The sequence below is a fragment of the Sylvia atricapilla genome, chromosome 9 (genome assembly GCF_009819655.1).
Source record: "Sylvia atricapilla isolate bSylAtr1 chromosome 9, bSylAtr1.pri, whole genome shotgun sequence".
Lineage (NCBI taxonomy): Eukaryota > Metazoa > Chordata > Aves > Passeriformes > Sylviidae > Sylvia > Sylvia atricapilla.
In genome coordinates, this window is record NC_089148.1 from 8,721,578 (window position 1) to 8,743,883 (window position 22,306).

At 39.3% G+C, this 22,306-nt stretch overlaps 1 protein-coding gene across 3 annotated transcripts in view; it reads left to right on the top strand.

The window, feature by feature from the left end:
- RALGPS2 (Ral GEF with PH domain and SH3 binding motif 2) overlaps positions 1-22,306 on the top strand; it is a 114,394-nt gene that overhangs the window by 13,026 nt on the left and 79,062 nt on the right. For all 3 annotated transcript variants that reach the window (XM_066324725.1, XM_066324724.1, XM_066324723.1), the window contains exons 2-4: positions 10,146-10,277; positions 12,934-13,041; positions 21,399-21,449. In XM_066324725.1, the coding sequence (XP_066180822.1) occupies positions 10,221-10,277; positions 12,934-13,041; positions 21,399-21,449 (216 nt within the window). In that variant the 5' untranslated portion in view covers positions 10,146-10,220. The remainder of the gene's footprint in view (positions 1-10,145; positions 10,278-12,933; positions 13,042-21,398; positions 21,450-22,306) is intronic.

Below are 22,306 nucleotides of genomic sequence, written 5' to 3' on the forward strand. Positions count from 1 at the left end.
CTCTCACTTATGCTGCCCATTTACCTGAAATCACATTGAGATTTTTCTGGTGACTGGACTATTGTTGTTAGTGCACAAACAATAATTGGATTTACCAGAATTTCAGGTCTTCAGAGAAATTCTTGTCTACCTTGAGTGTCTAAAGAGACACCATTGCCCTGTGGTCTACTGTAAGTTTCTATTTTGTTTACAAGAAAAAAAGTCTGATACCATCTAAAAATACACTGTCCTCCTTCATGAAAGCATTCACTCTGAATTCAGTTGAAGCAAATATTCTTGGTCAACAGTTTCAGGCACTTTGAGTGGGTCACTGGTTAATGGTCAGGCCATCTGACTATTGGAGTCCTGGATTTGAATTAACTTGGTTTCTAGGTTTCTATGTGACTTGGTTTCTGTCATATTTTATTAGAGAGATGCTTTGGTGGTCACCAGTTGCTGACTGATCTTGGGTGGAGAAAGGGATTTAACATTAAACAGTGGGTATTTGGGTCTTTATCTGTTCTCTTGTGGGGTGGCTGATTTACTGTGGCCCTTCCAAAGGGAGTTAGAAATATGGAAAAGAGGTGAAGGGGATGCTCAGATTGATAAGTAACCGGTTTGTGTGTTGTTTGCTTGTCAAAGTTGTCTACTCTGGGCTTGACACACTTCCTTGAATGAATGGAGGAGATAGTGACACAGGCAGAAGATCTGCTCTCTTCCCCAAACGTCTGTTGTAGTTTCCCATCATAGTCACCATACCAAAGAGGCAGTTCATAGGCTGATAGGTTTTTTCCTGTTAGCACCATTTCTATAGCAACAGTGCATATTGATGCCTGATGCTCAGAAAAGAGTAATTATAGAGATCATCACTGAAATGTTGTTATCCCAGGTTTTATTGATAAAGGCTGCACTCATCTCTCTGAAAGCTGAATTTCAAACCAGATTAAGATATTGTGTGTCCTCCTTGAGAAAGGTCTGTAGTGTCTATTAGTGGCTTAATAAAGAAATACAGTAAAATGTTCTCTCAACAGTATTTTATTCTGAGTGAGAAAGTCAGGCATTCAACAGGGGAGGAGTTTTGGCTTCTCTTCCTTAAATGTCAGTCTTTTTTGCCATATTGTACAGAGGGTGCAGTCAAGGGTGGTGGATGTACCAAGTCCTTAATTCTGTGGATTTGGACATTGGTACTTGGCAACAGTTGGGACTTTCTCATTTCTCTCTTGTTAAAAATCTGTCCTAGGATGATTTGATCATCTTAATTTTGGTTTGGATGTTTGCAGTTTTGGCTCTCGCACGTAATGCCTACAGGAATGGATGTGGAAATTTGTTTTCTTTACATCCCTGTGGGATGTGTAGGGCTTAGTTTTTGTCAGTTTTTTTCTTACATGTGCTTCTGGCATAGGAGTGGTGGTGATTGCTCCTGTCAGAGTTCCTGTAGTCTGTTTGCAGTAACAAAGCTCAGGCTGTCAGTTGTTATTCCTGTCTCAGAAACTGCAAGTGTGCTATTGTACATAAAATTATATTCAAGTATTTTTGCAAAATCGTTCTCCTGTGGAACACTTTCTTTTCTGAGAGAAGGCATGCCACCTGCATGAATCCATTTGCAGATCATTACAATGGTTTTTCTTCAGGTCTGCCTTCTGCTGACATTTTTTGTGTTGCTTGTTGAAAATAATTTTTAAAAAGGTAGGAATACAGAAGGCAGCTCTAGAGACTTTTTGCTCTTGGATGTGATATTTTTGCTGATGCAGTCTTAATAATTCTTCCCTATTCATGTGTTGTTTGTATTATCCTTAACCAAAGCAAAACTGGATCTAAGTACCTCTGAAAAGAATTTTTGGATCCTGAAGTCCATGTTAGCAGCATTCAGTGCTCCACTGTTACATGCTCTTAAGTATGATTTCCCTGTTCAGAATGATGTCCACAGATGTGTTCTCCTGTATTAGTTCCACTGATATTGTGCCTGCACTTTTTAGCCATAATAATGCTTTGCAAACTGAGCATCAGTTAATCCAGAGACATTAATCATTTAAAGCTCCTCTTGTTTGCAAACAAAACTGATCACTGTATGGTGAAAGTCTTGGAAAATCCAGCTGGGGAAAGATTATTGTCTTACAGAACTGCCTAATTAATTAAAAATACTTGCTTCTAGTTTAAATCTTGTTTATTTTCTTTGTCATCTTTTAATTCTTATTCTTGAAAATAAATATTTCCTTCAGAAATGTCTCTAGGTTATGTTTTCTCCTCTTGTGTGTCTTTGAGGCAAGGAAGGATTCTCCACCGGTTCCTCACTGAGCAAACCTGGATTTCTTCTTCAGGATGAAAACAAAGGGATTAAACTTCAAGTTGGGTTTAGTTGTCGGAGGGAGATGAGGAAGGTAGAACTTTATGGTTTTGTACTTTCTATCCTAAAAGAATTCCCTACTGCTTACTCTTCTGGAATGTGAGAAGGAAAACAAGCTGTGTCTCATAAATTAAGAGTTTCACTCCTCTCGTACCAATTGCAAAGTAATAGGCAGATCCAAAGGAATAAAACTTTCTTCTGGGCATTTTTCTCAAGAACTACAAACGGGGGCTTCTTGGTGATCTCTGAAGGAAGACGCACCAGGTACCTGATGATTTGTGAGCAGAAAGTTCTTCAGGTTTTGTGTAGTTATTGTCTTAGTGGGACTGCATTTTGTGTTTTAACACTTAAACACTGCTGGAGAGGCCTTTTGTTAGCAGAAAACAAACCTCTTACGACCTCAGGCTGACCCTAAATAGCATGTACACATGTTCACGTTTTTGGCTTACTCCATTTGTTGCCTTCAATGATCCTTTTCCTTCTGCTTTATTCATGCCTTTGTGAGGGCCCGGATCTGCCGCTGCTTGCAGCTGTGTACCAATTCTCATCCTAAAATTTGTTGCCTTGTGCTGGAATATCTCCCAGTTAAGTCTTGGCCTTGAGTCAGTCCACTGAGGAAAGCTGCTTTTGAGTGGTGCAAGTCAGAGCGGTAAGGATCTCCTTCCTATTTGTGTGTAACTAACCTGGAAAAATTTCCATTTTGAGCTGAACCTCTTGATTGTTGTTGCAAGTTGATGACAGGCTGAGATAATGGTTTGAGTTTTGTAATAGGATTTGGTAAATTAGTAACTTGTGCTCTGGAGAAGGTTATTCTGGCTTTCAGTTTTAGTTTTTCTTTATCTCATCCAACAAAAGGGGAGCTACAAGTAGTACCAGTTCTTGAGATTAAAAGGAGAGCACTGGGTACTGGAGAACACAGAGAAGAGGTCTGGATAGCTGGAAACCAAGATATGAATGAGACAGAGCCTTGCTGTTACCTTAATGTTCTCTCTCGATCTTTCTTTCTTTCTCCCCCAGCCTCCTTCTATTCCCAAAGCTGGAAAATGAGGTACATAAAAGCAGCAATAGGATTTATTCAGAACAAATTATAGTGAAAGTGCTCTGTGAAGAATGTCTTCTTAAAGAATAGTGATTTTACCTGATTGACAGGTAAAGCCTTTTCTAAAGTAGAAAAAGAAAATCTAAATTTAAATGAACATATTTAAATGGAGCGTCTTTTTTTAATTTAAAACTTCAGTGTCAAACCTAATGAAAGAATTTTTTGTTCCCTTTCTTGCTGTTCTGTGGATTCTAATTTCATCTGTCTTGGAGCTTAACCAGCTGATACTGCTGTGCCTGTTGGGCAACAGATGCTTTGGGGAAGAATGTATGTGTGACAGAAGTTCTTTGAGTTTCCAGCAGGAGTCCGTGTCAGTGGGTCAGCTGTGCTGCTCCCACAGCACACTGTGACATGGTTTCTGGCAGGAAGGAGTCCAGCAACCATGAGATGTTTGATATTAGTGGTGGTGTCTGAAAACTATTCAAGAACCCAATTGCCATTATTCAGATTATGAGCAGAAATTTGCATTTTATTCTTCTGGTTTATCCGCATTATATATTTCTGGCTCCTCTTCCTAATAGTTAAACATGGCAAGTGTGTCCTCGTGCAGATCTCAGGTTTGTACCATAAGCAAACTGAGGTCTTGTGGGTTCCACTTAGGAAAGAAGTTTCACTGTCTTCAGAATACCTGCAAGCCCTTCTGTGCATGCATTTCATGGCAAAAATGTTTTGGAGACAAGGTAACCAGAACTGTACAGAGTACAGCATCAGTGTCTCTTTTGCAATGTTCTGCAGGTCTGCATTGGGCCGTAACTAATGCAGATATCTGTGTCTCATGTGGCTACTTTATGCTTACAGCTTTAGTGGCATCATTTCTAGCTGAAATTCACGGCAGAAATTTTACAGCAGGCAACTACAAGAGTCCTTTAATGATTGACTTTTTTTTTCTCCCATTCTTCTGTCCATCAGATAGTTTTATTTATCCTGTATTACATTGCTTTCCTGTATTTCCAAATGTTTTTTTGTTTTATTATTTGTAGTGGTATTGCATATTTAATAGCTCCTAGTAATCTGGTTTCTTAATATTATGCTCCCCTGTCTGTTTTTGTCATGTCTCTACCCAATGTGTATCCTCTTGTGTCTCTTATCTCTGTCTTCACGAGTGGTAAATTAGGTAGTGCTTTGCCAAGATTCACGCGTCTGGAGATTTCATAGTGTGTGAGATTTCAGGTCTGGGATTTTATTATTTTCAGTGATAAATTTCCTGCAGGAGAATAGAGTAGTATTAAGTTGCTTGAGCTTTTATGTCTTTTGTGGCAGTTACTATTTTTATCAGTTTTACTATCTTAATATCACCATGCTTACCTAAAATGAATTAAAGCATAGCTTTAGGTGGTTTTAATTTCTTTTCTTTAAGGATATGTACGTACATATCCTTATTCTTACTGTGCAGTAACTTGGGTGGTTTCTGCTTTGGTGGCTGGAATGTGAAACTGAAGGATATAGTTTGGAAGGTGCAGTTTGTTTTTTCTTTGTTGTTCTTTGCCTGTTCCTTGGTGCCTCACTACTTCATTGTGGGGCTTTTATGTTCCTCGGGTGTTCTCGTTTTGTTGTGGAGTGTGTGCTTTGCTTTTTTCCCCTTTGTTTGGTTTCGTAGTGTTTTTCGCTGTGGATTGTGGTGGTTCTTAGCAGTTGTCTCAGCTTTTACCTTTTAGAAGACAAGTTTTCCTGTACTCTCGAGTTTGCACAAGATCAGGAGCTCAGGTTCATTGTGTCTGGAACAGATTTTTTTGGTCCCTAAAGTCTTTGGTAGTGACTCCGCATTTATAGTTGATGATGATCCATGCATGGCACTTTTTGTGCCTTTTTTTTTGGTGCCTTTTCTTAATGGGGATCTGTGATCAAAACAAATGACACTTTGTACTGACATTATGAATGAGAACAAGGAGGATATTGGTCATCCTGACTCTTGAGCTATTCCTAAACTTCACTGCGTTTGTTTCCTCAAAGCTTTTCTACTGTGCTGAGCAGGAAGTTTCAAATGTAATTTTAGGGTTGTCTTTTAAAATGTTGTTTATACAGTGTTTTTGGGACAGTGTTTGATCCGGAGCGAGTCAAGAACATCTGCTGTAGAAGAGAGTGAGGCGTGTTCTGTTACGCGTCTGTGAGAGTTCAGTACTCTTTGCTCAGGTTCCTTCAGATATTCCACACATGGAGGGTGTAATGCTTAGTAATAGGATTTAGTGCTAGATTAACCATTTGAATATACCTGATGTTGCAGAGGATTTCTGCTTTAGCAGCGTGATACAAAATACACTGAAATTGCGTGTATTTAAAAATGCAAGTTCAACGTAGCAAACTGCAGCAATTGCAGTATACAGAGCGCAATACCAGTGAGAGCCCCACTGCTTGGTCTCCAGAGTATGCTCACTGTCACGATGCTGGTGTCCCCAGTCACCGGGGAGGAATACGTGGGCTGAAGCCAGCTCAAGCTGTCTGAAAATCCTTGGTTCTGTGGTTTTATAGAGCCACGTCTCGGCTCCCCCGTGCTGCTGCAGCCAACGCCGGAGACAGTCACTTGTAACAAAGAACTCGGGGAGAAGCCCTTACAGCACCAGTTGATTCACTCAGTTGATGTGCTGCACTGGCAGAGCTGTTTATCGGAAACAAAGGGCACTCTCTGCTCTCCTTTGTGCTGAGATCAGGTCGGCTCTGCAGCAGCTGTGCTCGGGCATACCCTGCTGCTGCCCGTGCTGGTGCTCACCGAGCTGCCTTTCCTTCGGGGGGATCTGCAGGTCAGTCTCTGGAGTAGAATGATCAGCAGCACAGCCTTGGGGCAATTTGCAGAAAAACTCACTGAAGGCAACGGACCCTGCTTAGTTGTGCTGGCTTTGGCTGGGAGAAAGTTCATTTTCTCCACAGTATCAAATGTGGGGCTGTGTTTTGGATTTGTGCTGAGAATGCTGTTGATACCACAGGAATATTTTGGTTACTGCTGAACAGGGCTTACACAGAGTCAAGGTCTTTTCTGCTCCTCATCCCATAAGCAAGTAGGCTGGGGTGCACAACAGATTGGGAGGAGCTATAGCCAGGACAACTGACCCCAACAGGGTTATTCTAGGCCATACAAATAATCATATAAATCTGGAGGAAGAAGGTGGAAGGGATGACATTTGGAGTGGCTTTTGCCTTTCCCAGTCACTCATCCACAGGATGGAGCCCTGCCTTCCTGGGGATGGCTGAACACCCATCCAACACTTACAACACTTGCCCATGGGAAGCAGTGAATGAATTCCTTGCTTTGCTTGGGCACACAGCTTTTGCTTTCCCTGCTCAACTGTCTCCATCTCAACTGAAGAGATTTTTCCCTTTTATTCTGCTGATTCTCTCCCCCATCCACTGTGGGGGAGTGAGCAAGTGGCTGCGTGGGGCTGAGTTGCTGGCTGGGGCTAAACCACAGAAATAGTCTAGATATTTTCATTGTTTGGGTGTGATGAATATTTGTATCACTATTTTTAGTTTGCTTTCTACTGTACAGTATGTATGGCATGAAGAGGTAGGAAGATATCACACAGTGTGTCACAAGGCTTCAGGTTGGCTGAAATGCTTAGGTATTTTGTGCATCATGTGGAACACTCTCAGTTCCACATGTAATTCATTTCTGAGCACAAAGGCATTTATTAAATTGGAGAGGAGAAACAGACTGGAAGTTCAAATTACTCAGTGTAATTCAGTTTTGGTAATTGGATATACAAGGTAGGCAGTGAACACTGACTGACTCACTGTTGCAGTGTGGTGACAGTCATTTTACAGACCCAGCTGTGCTGCTCTGAACTTCTCTGCTCTTGATCACTTTCTGATATTGCTGTTCACAGATTATTGTGGTGTTGAGCCGAAGGATGGTATAGGAAGCAAATGATTTAGTTATTCCAGTGTGAGGATTTTTTTCAATATTTGTCTCAAGTGACACATTGACCAAAACTGTTGCTGTGACTCTTCCTGTTATGGGAGTGGTGATGTACTTTTGAAAGCTGCTAGACATGAGAGCATTGTAAAGGTTGCCAATTCTGGAACTTTACAGTTGATAAATATATATTTATAACAGTTCAGTACTAATTCAGCTCTTTTTCTCCCCAAAGTGTGAAAACATATAAATGTATTCAAACATACTCTTGTAATGCAGCAATGGGCACAAAATTATCCTTGTATGGACAGCTTTGTTAGGATACAGCTTTATGGCAGATGTTATGTTTTGTAAACTCCATTTCCTTTGCATGGACGGTTTTTTTCCTAAGTGATTGTCGGCTTATTAAAAAAAAAAAGTTACAAACAATGTTTGTGTGCCTCATAGAAGTCACTTCTCAGCATGGTGGCACACAGCTAACTAAGAGAACGGAGTTCTCTCAACTCCCATCACAGTAACCAGGTAGAAAAGGAAAACCTGGATCAGCTTCAGCACTGTTGTACCTTCCAGACAGATCCTCTGAGGTGGAAAGTTGGTCAGGAAATATGGGGGGGGAAGTTCCTGTGGGTACCTGTGGGTTATGTGAGAGTAGTCACTAGGCTTTAGCATTTGCTGATGGAGGAATTAGTTTGCTCTTGTTGATGTGAGGCTGAGCAGCCAACTCCATAGGCTTCTATGATATGTGAAATTTCTTTTAATTAGCACCATCCAAATACCTCCAGAAAAAAAAGCCCCTAGAGCTCAGGTTTTTATTTTTCCTTGTACAGAGAGATAGCCATAATTCTTTCCCTTTTTGCCTCTCATTAATATGAGGAAGGGGAACAATTGAAGCTGATGTGAGCCAAGGGTCACATATATAACCTTAATTTAAGATTAGACAATTTCCTCATGCTCTCCATAACTGTATCATACAAAGCCAAAGTGTCAACTTTCCTTTAAAATACAGTGGTTACAAAAAAAACCCCAAAATTTTAAAGGGCAGGAATTTTTTAGCAGAGGAGATTGCTTTGGGATAAATGTACCATTTTGAGCATGTGGGGAGCCTAAAACTGTTTTTGAAGATGTGGTACCTCTGTCCTCTACTGTCACTACATAAATGAAACCTGTTATGCATCAGGGTTTTATTTCTGTGCTTTTCCCTTCAGTAAATGAAAAAGCTGTAGGAGAGAGGCACTGGGGAACTGTGCATTTGGCAATACTCCACAAGACGGTCTGAAGGGTAATTGAGATGGGGAAGGACAGGACAGCAGTGGTACTCAGAAGCCACAGATAAGATTTTTTTTTTGTTTATGTGGTCTCTAACTTAAAGCCTAAGTGCAGTTGAATGCATTTTTAGTGCATTCAATTTTTAGGAGGAATCAGTGTTAATTAAAGCACGTGGGTTGGGAGTGTAACATTGAAATGAAATGTAGTATCCTCTGTCCTGGGAATGAGGCAGTTCTGTCATGTTTTCCAAAACAACAGAGGGTAGAATGTGGGTGGCTGTCCTGAACTGCAGAAGCACAGCTCAGATGGGGCTGGTAATACTCAGAAATCCCTGGAAACTGTAAGGTTTGATTGACATTTGCTGCATTGCTCTCTTTTAAAGTGACACTTTAAAATTAGAGGATATTTTATTGCTTAACTACTGGGGGTTTTTTTGTTTTTTGTTGTTTTTTGTGTTTTTTTTTTTTTTTTTTTAAGGATATTTTCTTATCCAAATATTGCAGTTTCTTGCCTTCCAGGCTTGCCTGTCTGACACACTTTAGGTCACTTGGAGATACAGCTTTTCAGATTATTTTATTTCATTCCTTAGAGGCATTAAGTATGAGCAGCTGCAATACTGTTTTGTCATGTGGAATTACCCAGTTACCTGTCACTCTCCATTTACTTTCAGACCATGCAATAGCTCTGAATTAAACTACAAACCAAAAGTGAATTTCATAAACAGCAGCAACTTTGGAAGCAGTCACAAGTGCTATAGACATAGATCCATGGAAGCTGATTTATAATAGTTTTCACACTAGAGGGCACTAAAAGCTCATTAATTTAGGCATAAACCAGTTTTTATTCTGTAAAGCTTTGGGGTTGGGTAGTCTTACTGTGTTTATAGTGGTGTTTATAGTGGATGCCAAAGGCTTCAATTTGTTGCAGCCTTTTCTCTGCTGAAATGAAAGTCACAGTATTCATGTGAGGATGCATTAAAAGTCAGTGTGTGGAGTTTTCCTTTGTGGGGTTTTTTTTTCTGTTTGTTTGGTTTGGTTTTTTTGGGGTGGGTTTTTTTTTTTTTTTTTTTTTTTTTTTTTTTTACTAAGCAATAGTTTGAGTCATTTGTGGAGAAAAATATAAATTCCATTTGTAGTTTTAATTGCTTTCAATATAATAATTTTCTTTTAAAGCTGGTGAAGAGTCATATAAGATAGGAAGTGATTGGATACTACCTTGTTAAAGTTACCTAATAGAGTTAACGCCTGGAATATACCTTTTAAAGTTGGTAATAAAAGGAAAAGCATCATTTGTGAACTGATGTTGCAGACCTCACCTTGTTGGGGCTACTTCATATATTTACATATTGGTTCCTGGCATAGAGAAAAAAATGGGGGAAAAGAGTATGGTAAGTCAATACTGCCAATAACTGATGGATCTTAATGGAACCCTTGGTTGTTTGTGTTTGGTTTTAAGTAGGTAACTTTAAAATACAGGCTAGAATCTAAAGCCTGGACCTCAGAGTGGTGTAGCCATTTTAGAAGTCCTTTATTTTTGTCCAGGATTTTAGGCACTGAATTGTGATTAAAACCGCTGCAGAAAGTGGTTTCTGATAGCTTTTTTGCTCTTTGTAGGAATGGTTATTCGGTTGCCTTGGAGATGATGCTGCTGCTGTAAATGTAGGGCCGAAGATTAATGGTGTGGGCAGTATGGACCTAATGAACGGACAGTCCAGCAGTGTTAATATTGCAGCTACTGCTTCAGAGGTAAGGATTGAAAACCTCAGTTGTACTGGGTAACTAAGTACTCCACTTTTACTTTATAGTGCACTAAAATGTAAGTTTTTCTTTTAACAGCTCTCATCCAACTGATTCTTGTTCTGTGTGTTGGTTTCATACACCCCAGTTTAGTATGAATAAAATGTAAAGTCCTGAACTTGGCATATCAAAATAGAGCGTGAACTTTAATATACCATAGCCAAAGCTGCCTTTTTCCATGTTTCTTCCATCACATCTAGACAAGAAGACTTTTCTTTTGAAGTTTTAACAAGGATGGATGCTCTTAGCACATTAAGGTGGCTTGGCAAGGCCAGTGGGAAGTGTTCTTTTCTCTCTCAGGTGCTTGTGTGTGTGTATACTGAGGGGCAGTCTGCCACAGCAGCAGTGGAATAAAGTCGTTCCCTTTGTCTCTTGGACTATATTCTAGCATAAGTAGGGGTCCCTCATGCCCATCAGAGCTTCTGCCCTCTAGAAATGAGCAGCATGTGAGTTGAGTGTGTGCGTCAGCCAAGCAGTGGAGATTGGCCTCCTCATCTTCTGCTGCCTCTTATTTTGAAGTAAATGTAGTTTTCCATGTGTCATCTGCTTGTTAAGGAGGAGGCTTGGCCTGAAATTAGAACACTACAAAGTCCTGACTGTAGGTGCTTCCTTCCTTGAATCTCTGCACTGTACCAAAGATGTTTTGTTTATTTAAATGTTTACAGATGAAGTTTGATAGCAGCTATGTGTGCTATGCACTTGCATATGGAAATAGGGAGTACCACAAACAAGGTGAAAGGAAAATTTGAGTCTTGTGTTACCAAAAGGAACCAAAGAATCCCCACCACTATTTCACAACTATTATCAATAACTGCTGGTATCGGTCTCCAAGACGGTTGTTTGTTTTTATATAGATTCTTGTACTCCCCTTATAATTGCTTCATGAGTCATTGACTATTTGGCATGCACCTGAAAAGTTTTCTTGGAGGAAAGCAACCTTTTTACTCAGCAAAATACTCTGGAATGTTTATGTGATGTCTGATAAAATTGAGTAAAATACATTTTGGCAAAATTACATTAATTTACTTTAAGCAAGTGTTTTTTTTGTGGGGTTTTTTTTTGTTTGTTTGTTTTTGTTTTTGTTTTTGTTTTTATCTTAACTAAGAAGTGGGAAAGGGGACTTGTAACTGAAATGTTTCTGTAAGTATACTGGTTGCTGAAAATGCATGTGTGGTTTGGAGTTTTTGGTGGTGTTTTCAAAGGCAGATTTTTCAGAGAGATTGTACTGTCAGAATCTAATCAAAAGTCAACATCATTATTAAATAAGCATTTTCTTTATAATGTGTCCTTAAACAAAAGTGCTTGAAAATGGACATGACTTTATTTCAACTGGCAGAATTCTCAAGGACCCATGTCCACAGCCTTGGAGGCTTGCAACATTAGCAGTGAAATGGCACAGACTGTCAGAAAGGGCCTTGATTGTGTTGGCCACCCCAACTGTCCCACCCTATGCATCCCTGGGAACATTGTCCAAACCCTCCTGGAGCTCTGGCAGCCTTGGGGCCGTGCCCATTCCCTGTTCAGTGCCCATCCACCCTTTGTGGGAAGAAGCTTTTCCTAATTCCCAAGCCTAACCTCCCCTGACACAACTTCAGGAATGAATAAATAGAGTCTAGGTCTGCATCTATGTGCTAGAGGAAGTGATTGCTCATAACACAGATGCATTGCTTTAATGTGAAAATACTGTAGGAAACATATGAAACCAATATGAAGTGCTAATTTTTTGAAACACATTTGTATTTTGCAGGGAAGCCAAATTATTTTGTAGATAAATGTTCATAGAATAATATCCTAGGATCTGGTATATTTTGCATATGTGAATCACTGTAATTTTAAAACAACTCTAAAATTCCCTCTGCTAAATGTCTTCAACACATGTAGCTCAGTGTAATTTTTGTAAGTTCCCATGGTTTTAAGAGAAAGAGGAAGAGAATTGGTAAATGTTCCCTTGGGGCAGACATTATCTTTTTCCTTACCATCGTGATAATTTTTCTGTTTGAAATTCAGTGTGACTGTATTTCTTCTGTTGATAGAGTTGTTGTTACTACTTTTCCTGTCAATAACATTAGAATTTAATTATGCACTGAAATATAACTGTTGTGTTTTGAGGAATTCCTTTGAAATCATGGAATTTTTGGATTCGAGGGCATGGTAAAGCCCATCCAGTGCCACCCCCTGCCATGGGCAGGAGCACCTTCCACTGTCCCAGGTTGCTCCAAGTCCCATCCAGCCTGGCCTTGAGCACTTCCAGGGATCCAGGGGCAGCCACAGCTTCTCTGGGCAACCTGTGCCAGAACCTACCCACCCTCACAGCAAAGAACTTCTTCCTAATATCTAACCTAACCCTGCCAGGTTAGATTAGATTCAGCTAGCAGGAAATACATAGAAACCCAGATGTCTGAACGTTGAGAGTCTGATTTTTGCAGTCTGTGTCAGGAGAAAGTATGTTCTGTGACTGAATTTGAATTGATAATTTACCCAGTAGAAAAACTACATGAACAGTGACGTTTGAACAGAAGTTATGCCTTTGGGAGTGTAAAAAAGAGAAGACAAAAAGAAGAGGACAGGTCCAAAATATCCTCAGTGTTTTTGTTTGTTTCTGCAGAAGAGTAGCAGCTCCGAGTCCTTGAGTGACAAGGGTTCAGCTGAACTGAAGAAGAGCTTTGATGCAGTGGTATTTGATGTTCTAAAGGTTACACCAGAGGAATATGCGGTAAGCAAGTCCAGGAATTCTAATTACTTTGTGTATGAATCTCCTTTGAGTTTTTCAGCTACTTCTCTGTTTCTGTATTTTTTGCCTAACTTCTGTCATCCATGGGTTCTTGAAACAGATCCTGTTCTTTACTTCTTCATTGTCTCTATTCTGTTTGAAATTAAGTGGTCCTTTTGGGCTCTACTGTCCAGGTATTTTTCATACTCTTATATGTGGTGTGCACCAAAGACTCTGTATTCAGTGTGATGCAGCTTAATTCTGACATGCATATTTTAGTTGCAAGGCTAGATTTGATCTGTACTTTTTTTTTTTTTTTTTTTTCCTGGAGGCATTTTAATTCTTAATTCTGCTAAATTTTGCTCTAGGAAGCTTTTCTAGTTTTCTTCGTTTGAGTGCACAGAATAATGAGATGTTTAACCAAAACATTGGGTGATTGTTTTGTTTTGTTTTGTTTTGTTTTTACTCCCTGTAGAGGTGAGGACAACAGATGGTCCCTCTAAATGATTCGAGTAGGTTACTGGAAAGATTGCTAAGCTCTTAATGTATTTCTAATTCAAGTGATGAGATTCGTGAGGAGTTGTCCTGGGGAGATTATTGATATGCAGTAATACATGTCACAAAATATTCCCATTCATTTCGTTCTGGTTTGTAATTGTTAATAACTATTTCAGTTAATTATTAGTGCCTCAATTGATTTTAATGAGAACACTGAAAATTTAAAGCAGCTGGATTATGAAGTGGTACTTACACATTAAATTCTTCTTGGCTAGAGATCATAATTAATTATGGGATTTATTCCTGACTGAGGCTCAAGTCATGTGGTTTGGGCCTCTTCCTTGCACTGTTGTCAGGAACAGCTGGGCAATGAATCACCTACTTTCCATGGGAAGATGTTTTTTGGGGCTGGCTATCCTTCCAGTTTTATCTTACAATTCCTGTACATAAAGTAAATCTAAATACTTAGGGAGTTTGGGGTTAGGGACATGAATTCAAGTGGAATTATGCATTCGGGCCAGAAGGAGTTCGTTGAATAGCTCTACTATTTACCAGTGGTGGATGCTGTTGGGCAGCAGAATAGATCAGTCAGTCTCTGTGGAGCTGCTGTCACTCACTTGGACAGCAGAATATACAGAGGTGCCTTGTCACAGAATCACATTTCATAATCCTTTTGCTCCACCATCTAATCCTTCTTCTCTCAAATGCAGCAACCTTTGACTCTGCGTGTTCTAAATGTTACCCACTTAAGAAATCTTGGTTAGATAAAAATCTGTATTCAAATCCAGTGTTTTTCCTGTTTTCATGTTATGCCTCAAAGGGGATAGAGCTCTACTCACCGACAGGAATCATTTAATTAAGCATTTCACATTACAGTTACGAAGCTGTGCCTATATTTTTGGTTTCTATTACTTAGTCTAATTTTGCTGTTTTCTCAGTCCCTCAAAAGAAACATCTTTGCTTTTACCTTTTTTTCTTTTAAAGTATCTGGTTCTTCATACCAGGTTTGATTTACTGTAAATCAATATGAAACATCTTGAATGTAGAATGCTGAACAATTGAACAAAATCATCAGTATTCAGTCCTTTGGCAAGGAAATAATTAATTTCATTTCTTTTTCAATGTTTCTTTGCTATGCTTCTTAATGTTTGTTTCCCCAGGCACATATATGTGTAGCAGTAGCACCTTTTTGCTTTGAGTGGTGTCTTTTTCTGATCATTCTTGCTGAAGGTTGTAGAAATAAGTAAATATGCCAAAAACTTAGGTACTCTGGGGGAAAAGTATCTTTGACCCTTAAGCTTGTTTTTATTTTCTCAGCCACTTCTTTACTTTCCCTGGGTTTAGTCCTGCTACAACTTCTTCATCTGGGTTTCAGTGTGGATGTGAGGGCCACTAGAGTGATGCAGTAGGGCCAAACTCTTGAGGATGCAGAAGTGTGTACGGTTTCCTGGTGGTGGGTAGTACCTCTTGGGCTGGACATGGATATGCTGCCGGTTGCTTTTTCAAAGAATGAGAAAGCTCGTTTAGTGGTAGTTCTTATAAAATGGATGCAGTGCAGGCTACAGGCAGGCCTCTCTGACAGCTGAGTGAATACTGTTTAAAGTAATAACATTTATTTTAAAGTGGTAAACTGATGAAATAATTTGTGGACTACCCAACTAGCTTATTGGTTGAGAGGAGAGATAACGTAAAAAAGCCAGTAAAGCAGCAATAAAAGTAAGTTGCTGCATGAGAGGTACTTAGACAGCTGTCTAAATAATTGTTAGGAAAGCTTGGCTCCAATGGAAGAGAGTTCCTGTACAGAGGTAGTGTAGAGGTGAGAGTTCACTGGTCAAGTCAACATTAACACTGTGAGGTCCCATCCTGTACCCCGTGTGATCCATTGCATTTTGATCAGAACAAGTCCCCAGGCACAGATGGGAGAAGTACAATTATGCTGGAGGAGGAAGAACAAAAATCTGAAAGATGATTGAGTTTGAGATATGCTGGAAATAAGATCCACATTGGTGATTTTGGTACCAATGAGAGACACAGATGTATTTTTAGTTCCCACTGTCTCAGAGACCTTATTATTATTTCAAAACTCCATCTGTTTAGTCGTTTAGTGGGTAAGAGACAAGTTGGACAACAAAAGGTATCTCTTGTAATCCTGTATTTTCAAAAAGCTGCTACCAAGCCAAAGAGAAACCTGAGTGCAGATATTTTTGGTGATTTTATTTCCATATTCTCCCCTTGGCAGTCATCTAACACTGTCCTGAGCACACAGGAGGAGTGCTGTTTTATGTAATGGTCCTTTGTCTCATAAGCAAAAGCCTTCCAGCCCTTCAAGGGGGCCAGTCTGCACAGTAATGGAAATTCTTGTTGTAATAGGGGTGTAATAGTTACAACCTTGTTAGCAACTGGGTGGTTTTAATTCTTCCTAAGGTCAAAGGCTGCTTTGGAAAGGGCCAGGTTACAGAAATGAGTGAAATCTTCAGGCCCTGCTGCTGCTGTTGCAAATTTATAGTTTGCTTTATCATTTTTCAGCTTACAGTAAGCTTCCAGGGGATGTATTGAATGCAAGAGTGTTGCATATATTCGGGGGAAGAAGAATCCCATTCAATGAGTATGAAGTAGGACATATTTAAGGATTCAATGGCTGGCTTTGTCGATGTAACTAGTAAGGAGACCATCTCTGATTTAAAGACCTGCTTTTAGGCTGGTCACTGCTCAGTTCTTTATTCCTGGGCTGGAAGCCACAGCCAGGCTGGTGCCAGGGTTGCCCCGTGGTGTCTGGCCCTGCTGTTGTGTGTCCAGGGTTGGCGTGGTCGCAGTGAATGCTCCCCATTTTCATCCAAGGAAGAAGTGTGGTTTTGAGCACACAGGGCACAATTTGTGGGGGAGGGATCTGTTAGTGGTGCAGTGGCAGTGGAAAGGGGAGGCTGGTGAGGCTGAAGGAAAGGAGGAGAATGCTTGGGGGGGACATGAGCTCCAAATTAAGGTGCTGGCCAACCTCAGGTTGAGGAAATATTTATTTTTTGCTTTACAGTAAATTCTTATTCCTTAGACAGCTACTGTTTAATTATTAGACTGTTTATTACTTTTTGACTCACTTTTCCATTTTATACTTCAACTTAGCCACAGTGGTGTAAATATTTGAGGTAGAATTAAGGGAAGCGCAGCTGTATAAATCCATTGCTTTTTTTCCCACCTAGTTATCTAAGAAAGATTCTTTATTCTTTGCTCTAGTCCCTGGAAGTGCTACGGAGTAAGCTTATGCTAAGATGTATGTGTATTTCTTTCTTTTTCATTCCTGTGAAGCTTTGTCAAATGGTTGTTGGAAGAAAATGCTGCTTAATTTGGAAACAATATGCAAATAGAGTTTATTTAAAAACGGTTTCGATGAAACAAGGAGGAGTTCTCAGAGATGTTCTTATGACAGTGAAATACCAGATTATCTACATCCTGTCAGCTTTACTTTGCAGAAGAATATTAAGTAAATATGTTCCCAATGAGAATAAGAAGCAGCAACTTAATTATAGCGTGTGGAGGAATTATTAATGATAAAAGCTTTGGAGTGGACTTTGTGAGAAAACAAGTAGAGCTTCAACACAGGAACTTGAATCCCCTGGTGTTCATTCTGGACAGCAGAATTATTCTCCTACTGATGCTGTGCTTAACAGAGGCTTAGCTATTTTTTCACTGAGGAAAATATCCTAGCAGCCCAGAGAGACAGTGCTAAGCCAAGTTGGAAGGCTTAAATAGAATTCCTTCTAGAAATTCAGATTAAGGAACAATTTATGAAGTGCTGCTTGAACCAACATGGCTTCAAGGAAAATCAGATGATGGCAATATTCTTCAATGACCAGAATGTAGACATTTGACTTCCTTCATCTCAAACAGAAACTGAGTTTCTTTTTACACTGAGAGTTTTCTGTCTGGGAGGGAGCAGTGGGGGCAGTGCCCTGTCCTTAGGATAGGTACATGGCAGGAGAACTTGTAGTACCTACAGCTGGTGGCCTGATAGAAAGAGTTCATGCTTGAGGAGGACTAGGGACTAGAGAAATGGGAATACAGCCCAGGTCCAGTGAGAACTTTCATGCAGAAGTGGGGAGAGGAGCTTAATGCAGTGCTTTTAACTGGAACTAGAAGTTCTTAAGTTACAGATTCTTGTGGAAGGAGGGTAATCCATGTGTCCTCATAGAAAAGAGAAAGAATCGGGAAGAATTTTTAAATTTTATTTCATTAGGCTGCTTCATATTCCTCAAAGAAGCAGTGCACAGAAATGTAGTTCTGAGTAGTTTGAATGTAAAATTTCTGACCTGGCAGACCTCCCTGAGAGAGGGGTAAAAACCTCTTTATATGGAGCTGTGTGGTAATAATTTTAGTATTTTGAAGTACTTAATTGTTAACAAGTCCAACTTCTCAACACCCACGAGAGCTAAAATATTTTTACACTTGGCTGTTGGAGACTCCCCAGGCAAGGTCTTCTATACATGCAAAACTCCTATGGCTGTGGAGGGATGGGAAAGTGTCTTCCAGCAGCCATTCCAGTGTGTTATTGGGAAATGATCATGCTCCACTTTTAAAAGATGGTTTTGTATTGTACAGCTCTTCGAGTGGTTGAGAATTGGAAATATAATTGTGATATATTAAAGGCATACCTTTTCTATTCAAATTCTAGAATTGTTATTTAGGATCTAGGGCAAACAGAAACAAAACCTCCATTCAGCTCACCCTATGCAATGATGAAATATTTTATTGCATCTGAATGAACTTGGTAGCGATACCACTTCTGGAAAGAGAGAAAATACCAAGTTTCCCTATCTTTGCATAGTCAGAATGCTTATTGAAGTGATAACTAAGGACAAGTTCACAGTTTTGTATTGCACACGTAATTATTTTTATTCTTTTTAAATCTGTGCAGCTGGCAGATCCAAAACCAGAGAAGTTATGGTTGGCGTGCTTCATGTAACAAGTTGATTTGAACACTTATAATTTTTGGTTTGAATATTAAAGCATTAAACCACATTTGGGAGAGGGAAGCTCTCCAAGAATTTGTATTGGCTGGGTTAGGGAGCTGCAGTGAGAAAAGTTGGTGCATTGTAACTCCCTCACTCGCAGAAACCAAACTAGGGGCTTTGCTTACTGGGGTTTAAATTCCCCTTGAGATGGTCACAGCAGAACTTTGTGTTGCTGTTAGAGTTGAGCAATGGCACATAACATAAAACTAATAAATTATATTTGAAGCTTTGTCATTTCAAGTGCTAGTAATTAGACTGCCAGCCTTTCAGTCTGCTTTATTTACTTACTTAGCAGCGAGTGATCATGTTTTAAAAGAATAAAAATTCAGTCTTTAGGCTTATAAATATAGACTTATAAATATGAGCAAGTTAATGTTTCAAAAAAATCTGTTTTGTTAAAAGCAGTTTTAGACTCTAATGTGAGTTATGCTGTCATATCTACGAACTCAAATGGCTTTTTAGCAATCAGCTTAGATATTCAGCTCTCAGTAGCTTGATTCCTTTGAATTATGAGCAATTTGCTAAGCCCTGGGAACTCCTGATGGAAATTTCAAGCTCTCTAAGAAAGGAACTGCAATAAGGGTTGTTTCTTGAACAAGTGCTTCTGTGATACAGTGTTACTTAAGCTTTTAATGAAAGAAAAAATGTGTCAACCAAGCAAGGAAAAAAACCCATCAGCCTAATACCAACATGGTACAAGAAGAAAGGGGTTTCTCTGTTAAAAGTTCCAGAGGTTTTTAAGTTGTCTGACTTTTAAAAATATTTTAATAGCAATTTCAAATATTTTTAGTAATGAACATTAATCCTGAACCTTGACACTTATGTGTTTCTTTGGTGTTAAAATGTCTTTTTTAATATCTCTGTTTAAAATGTAAGCATTTATTTTGATATATGAATTCTGGTGTGAAGTTCTAGTAATACTTTTTATTTTGTAAGTATTTTGTATTGATGTCATCTTAAAGTAGTAATTTGTTTAGGAGTCACTATAGAAGCAAATCTAATTTAGCTAAGGCAGTTCAGGCTGATGAAGAGGACGGATTATGGAGGGCTAGCAAGAAAGACATTTATTTTTAAGTCTTTTTTGAAGAATCAGTTTCCAGCCTTATATTTACTGTGCTCTTGTTATTTTGTTTAAGTGAGGAGTATTTGCAGTGAAACATTAATAACTATTGAAATGCCCATATCTTTTGTAGGGATCTTTTAATGTGCCTTCTATTTGAATTTCATTGAAGTGCCCATTCTTTTCATTTCACCTTCCCAAACCCAACCAATTTTCCTAATAATTTGCTTTACTGTGAAGCGTAATGATGCACCCACTCAGCCACGTATTCACCAAAATGACACATTTCTGAGAAAGCTTGATAGACTTAAGCACAGAAACAGGAGGCTGGAGATAGAGTTCTGTGGCTGCTGTTCCAGGGCACTTTCCAGCCACTCTCCTCACAGGCTCCTCCTGGGGGTTTTATGATCCAAGGGCAGAACCCACCCTTGGCCTTGTTGACCCTCATGCCACTGGCCATGAATCCAGCCTGTCCAGATCCCTCTGGAGAGAATTCCTGCCTTCCAGCACATCGACATTCCAGCCCCACTCCGTGGTGTTCGAGGGAAAGAGCAGCCCACTAGAGCAGAGCCCAGGAAAGAGTGTGTGTAAAAAAGTGAAACATAGAACGGCCTTGGTACATCCCTGGTGTTGTACTGCAAAATACTAGATGATTGTGTCAGGATGTTGGTTACAGACAAATTATATATATCAATTTTTATGTTTGTCAGTGATTGTCAGAATTCCTATCTAAAGACCCATTTAGAGGTCAAGATGTGCTACCAAGTATAGATTGGGTTGTCTTTGCTAAACACATCTTGCCTCATTAGAGCAAGTACATCTGTGTACTTGCTGACTTTCACCTAGAGCATTCCAGCTAAAATTTTCCTGCAAGGTTGGCTTTCTCTGAGGAGCTGTTCCACCTTCCACAGTGGCATCCAGTGGCAGTTGCGATTTGTGAGGGTCACAAAGCTGTCAGTGTGTACCTTGGAGTGTATATATGGGGCACTGCTGTTTTCAAGGAAATGGGAATAAAGCTGTGCAGCTGACAGCTGAGGGAACAGAACAAGGTCCCTGGATTCATTATTCAAAGAAAATTTGTGATACCTAAATTGGATGGCACTGGTATTTCTGGGCTACCTTTGAAAGAAATGGTAAGTTTTTTTTTCTGGATTCATAGGCTGTCAGCAATCCTAAAATGTGCAGGACTAATAAACTTAAAACAAGGCTCTGTGAATATATTCCAAAATGCAAAACCTGGTCTTTGACCTTACTCTTTTCAAAGCTAAACAAACATCCCAGAATGAAAACACACTTATTGACTCTGCCTTGCTGGAAAAGAGATGTTTAATTTTAACTGTTGCTGAGCAACTGAACAATTGCTTTCCTTCCTTACTTAAATACGGTTCAAGTATTGATTGAAAACTTGTAGGGATGTTTCAGCCGAATTGTATAGCTGGACTAACATTCAGAGTTTGGAGAGAAGCTACCTGTGAGCAGTCAGTTCCTTGTCTTCTTGGGCAGGCTCTTATATCATGTTTCTGAGTTCAAGCTCTTACTTGCTTATGGATTATGCTCCTGAGAATAATGTCTCATAATTTATTATTTGTGTATGTAAAGCTGGGAGCACGTTTTTCTTTGGTTTTGCAGGATGACCCTGTGGTAGAAGCTGAAACCTCTGAAATTAGGTACAAAAATGAAAGCCAAATAAGAAAAGAAAGCAACAGATGCAGTTCTTAAGCAGCACAGCATCTAAATGGAATGCAAGGTTAATTTTGATCTTAACTTACGTTTTGTTTTTTTTTTAATTTTTATTCCAGGGTCAAATAACACTAATGGATGTGCCTGTATTTAAAGCAATTCAGCCAGAGGTAAGTATTTTGTTAGCTTTGTTTTTCCGTTTAAATAAGAAAAATGATGCCAGAGTATAAATTCTGGAATTGTAAAGTGTATGTGTATAAATCTTATTTTTTTGTCCCAGTTCATACAGCTCTGAAGCAGATGGTTTTTTAACAGAAAAATATCTGGAACTAATAGTCTGTTTGGGGACTAATATTGTTATTTGGTTCAGCTTGTGCTGGAGATGAAGCATGTGGGATTTAGTGTTTCAAAATGACAAACATCCTGATTTGATAATTCTGATCATAATGTTTTAGGTTTCAGCTGAAACCTAGCTGATACCTGTTTTAATACTTCATCCTGTCCCATGTTTCCATAACTGCTTCACTTCTCCTTTGGCAAAATGAAAATGGTTGCAGTGGCATTCAAGATGTGTGTGATTTCTGGATATGTTGGGATGATTTGTGTTTTCTCATCTGTTTTTATGTAATGCCATATTCCTTTCAGGTTTTAGCTGACTTGAGCTCATTTTGGCATCTTCACAGTGACTGTAATAAATGATGAATTTGTTTCTCCTTATTTCTGTACCATTAGCATTTTCCTGTGGACATTGTTTTGCACTTTTGAGGGCTTATTTTTCAGTTTATTGTCCATTTTATCAGTACTGTGGAAATCTTTCTCAGGTCATCAGTCTCTTCAGTCCATCACAAACTATTTCACTGGCAGCAGGTTTGTTACATCACTCTTGTGACACACTGAAGAATGTTTTGCTTCAAGTGGAAAAACCTGCTCAATCTCTTGGCTGTGATTATTGAATTTATCATTTGTGTTACCTAAGTAGTTTTTTGAAGGCTGCTGTTTGATCTGTACTTGAAGATGTCATGATTCA